The sequence below is a fragment of the Myotis brandtii genome, unplaced genomic scaffold (genome assembly GCF_000412655.1).
Source record: "Myotis brandtii unplaced genomic scaffold, ASM41265v1 scaffold1026, whole genome shotgun sequence".
In the NCBI taxonomy this organism is placed as follows: Eukaryota; Metazoa; Chordata; class Mammalia; order Chiroptera; family Vespertilionidae; genus Myotis; species Myotis brandtii.
Genome location: NW_005353435.1, coordinates 415,106 through 416,509, shown reverse-complemented (window position 1 = coordinate 416,509; position 1,404 = coordinate 415,106). Strand labels below are relative to the sequence as shown.

Sequence of the window (1,404 nt, the reverse complement as noted above, 5' to 3'; positions counted from 1 at the left end):
CCTCCTGGACCCGGGCGGGCGGCCCCCGGCTGCAGGGTGAGCCACTCTCTGTACTGGACACAGACGCCGCTTCCTCCTGCTCCCCGGATCCCCCAAAGTGTGAGGGGGCTGCTAGCCGCTGGGACCCGCTGCTCCGGAAGTGCGAGCCCCTGCTGCAGGGGTGTCTGCTCAGCCACCGCCGACGGCTGGAGGTGGGTGTCCCCAGGCCCGGGCCACGGGTCACCGGCTCCGATGAGCTCCGGGCAGAGGGCAGGAAGCGGGCGGTTCTGGGGGTGACCGACTTCCCCCCGAAGCTGCAGGAGACGCTGCTGCACGCCCGTCTCCTGCTTCTCCTTTTCCCTCCGAACACAGATCTGTTCTCCTTTCAGCTTCTCTGTCACGGAGGAGCTCAGATTTGCCGTCTGTTGGGCCGAGGGCTCCCCTGCCGATCCAGGCCCAGGTGATGCATGGTTAGTGCAGCCCAGCTCGGCTAGGAAACAGGAACCAGCCAGCGAGAGGGGCCGGCCCGGGAGCAGGGGCCGGAGCCGGCCTTGTGGGGGCTGAGAGTTACAGAGTGGTGATGCCCGTGTGGGGCGCCACCCTCCTACTGTGGGATCTGCCTGCCAGAGGGCATTTTCCATTAAACCCCTCAACTTCCTTGTTCTTTTTATTTATTTTTATTTTTTAATTGATTTACGAGAGGAAGGGAGAGAGAGACAGAAACATCAATGATCAGGGAGAATCATTATTCGGCTGCCTCCTGCACGCCCCACACTGGGGATGGAGCCCACAACCCGGGCCTGTGCCCTGACCGGGAATCGAACCGTGACCTCCTGGTTCATGGATTGACATGCAACCCCTGAGGCACAGCGACCAGGCTTGCAAGAGATTCTTGACGTATTACCTTCCTCCAGTTCACCCACCGCGTGGCCAGCAAGCAGAGCTGTGTTCCTGGGCGGTGGTGGGAGAGGGTTAGTCCTTGGTTCAGAACCTTTGGGGCTCCTTGCTCCCGGGGGACGGCATCCAAGTTCCATATCCTGATCATCTCGGCCTTTCCTCCCCGCCAGCCCGCCCGGGGGTGCCTTCCTCCTGCTGGGCCATCTGGCGCTGCTTCCTGTCCGCAGACCCCGGGCGGCTGCGCCTCAGACCTTTGCTCACAGTTTTCCCTCTGCCTGGAATTTCCTTCCTGCACCTTCCCACCGGCCCGGCTCCTGTGTATCCTTTCTGGGGGCTCCGAAGCCACTTCCCCGTGTGACATTTCCTGCCCCCTCTGCACCCAATGTGTCCCCCCACTTCCATTTTGTTCCCAAAGCACTTTGGGCATGTCCCTGTTACAGCACTCACCGCGGCCAGTGATTATTATTATTTTTTTTTTTTTTAAAAATATATTTTATTGATATTTTACAGAGAGGAAGGGAGAGAGAT

General features: G+C 59.8%; 1 protein-coding gene across 1 annotated transcript in view; it reads left to right on the top strand.

Annotated features, from left to right (window-relative positions):
- Positions 1 to 5: 5 nt before the first annotated feature.
- The window catches only part of DISC1 (disrupted in schizophrenia 1), a gene marked incomplete at its 5' end in the record, with an annotated part of 48,837 nt that continues 47,438 nt past the window's right edge, over positions 6 to 1,404 (top strand). Inside the window, one exon of the mRNA XM_014535935.1 lies at positions 6 to 191. Within this exon, the coding sequence (XP_014391421.1) occupies positions 6 to 191 (186 nt within the window). The remainder of the gene's footprint in view (positions 192 to 1,404) is intronic.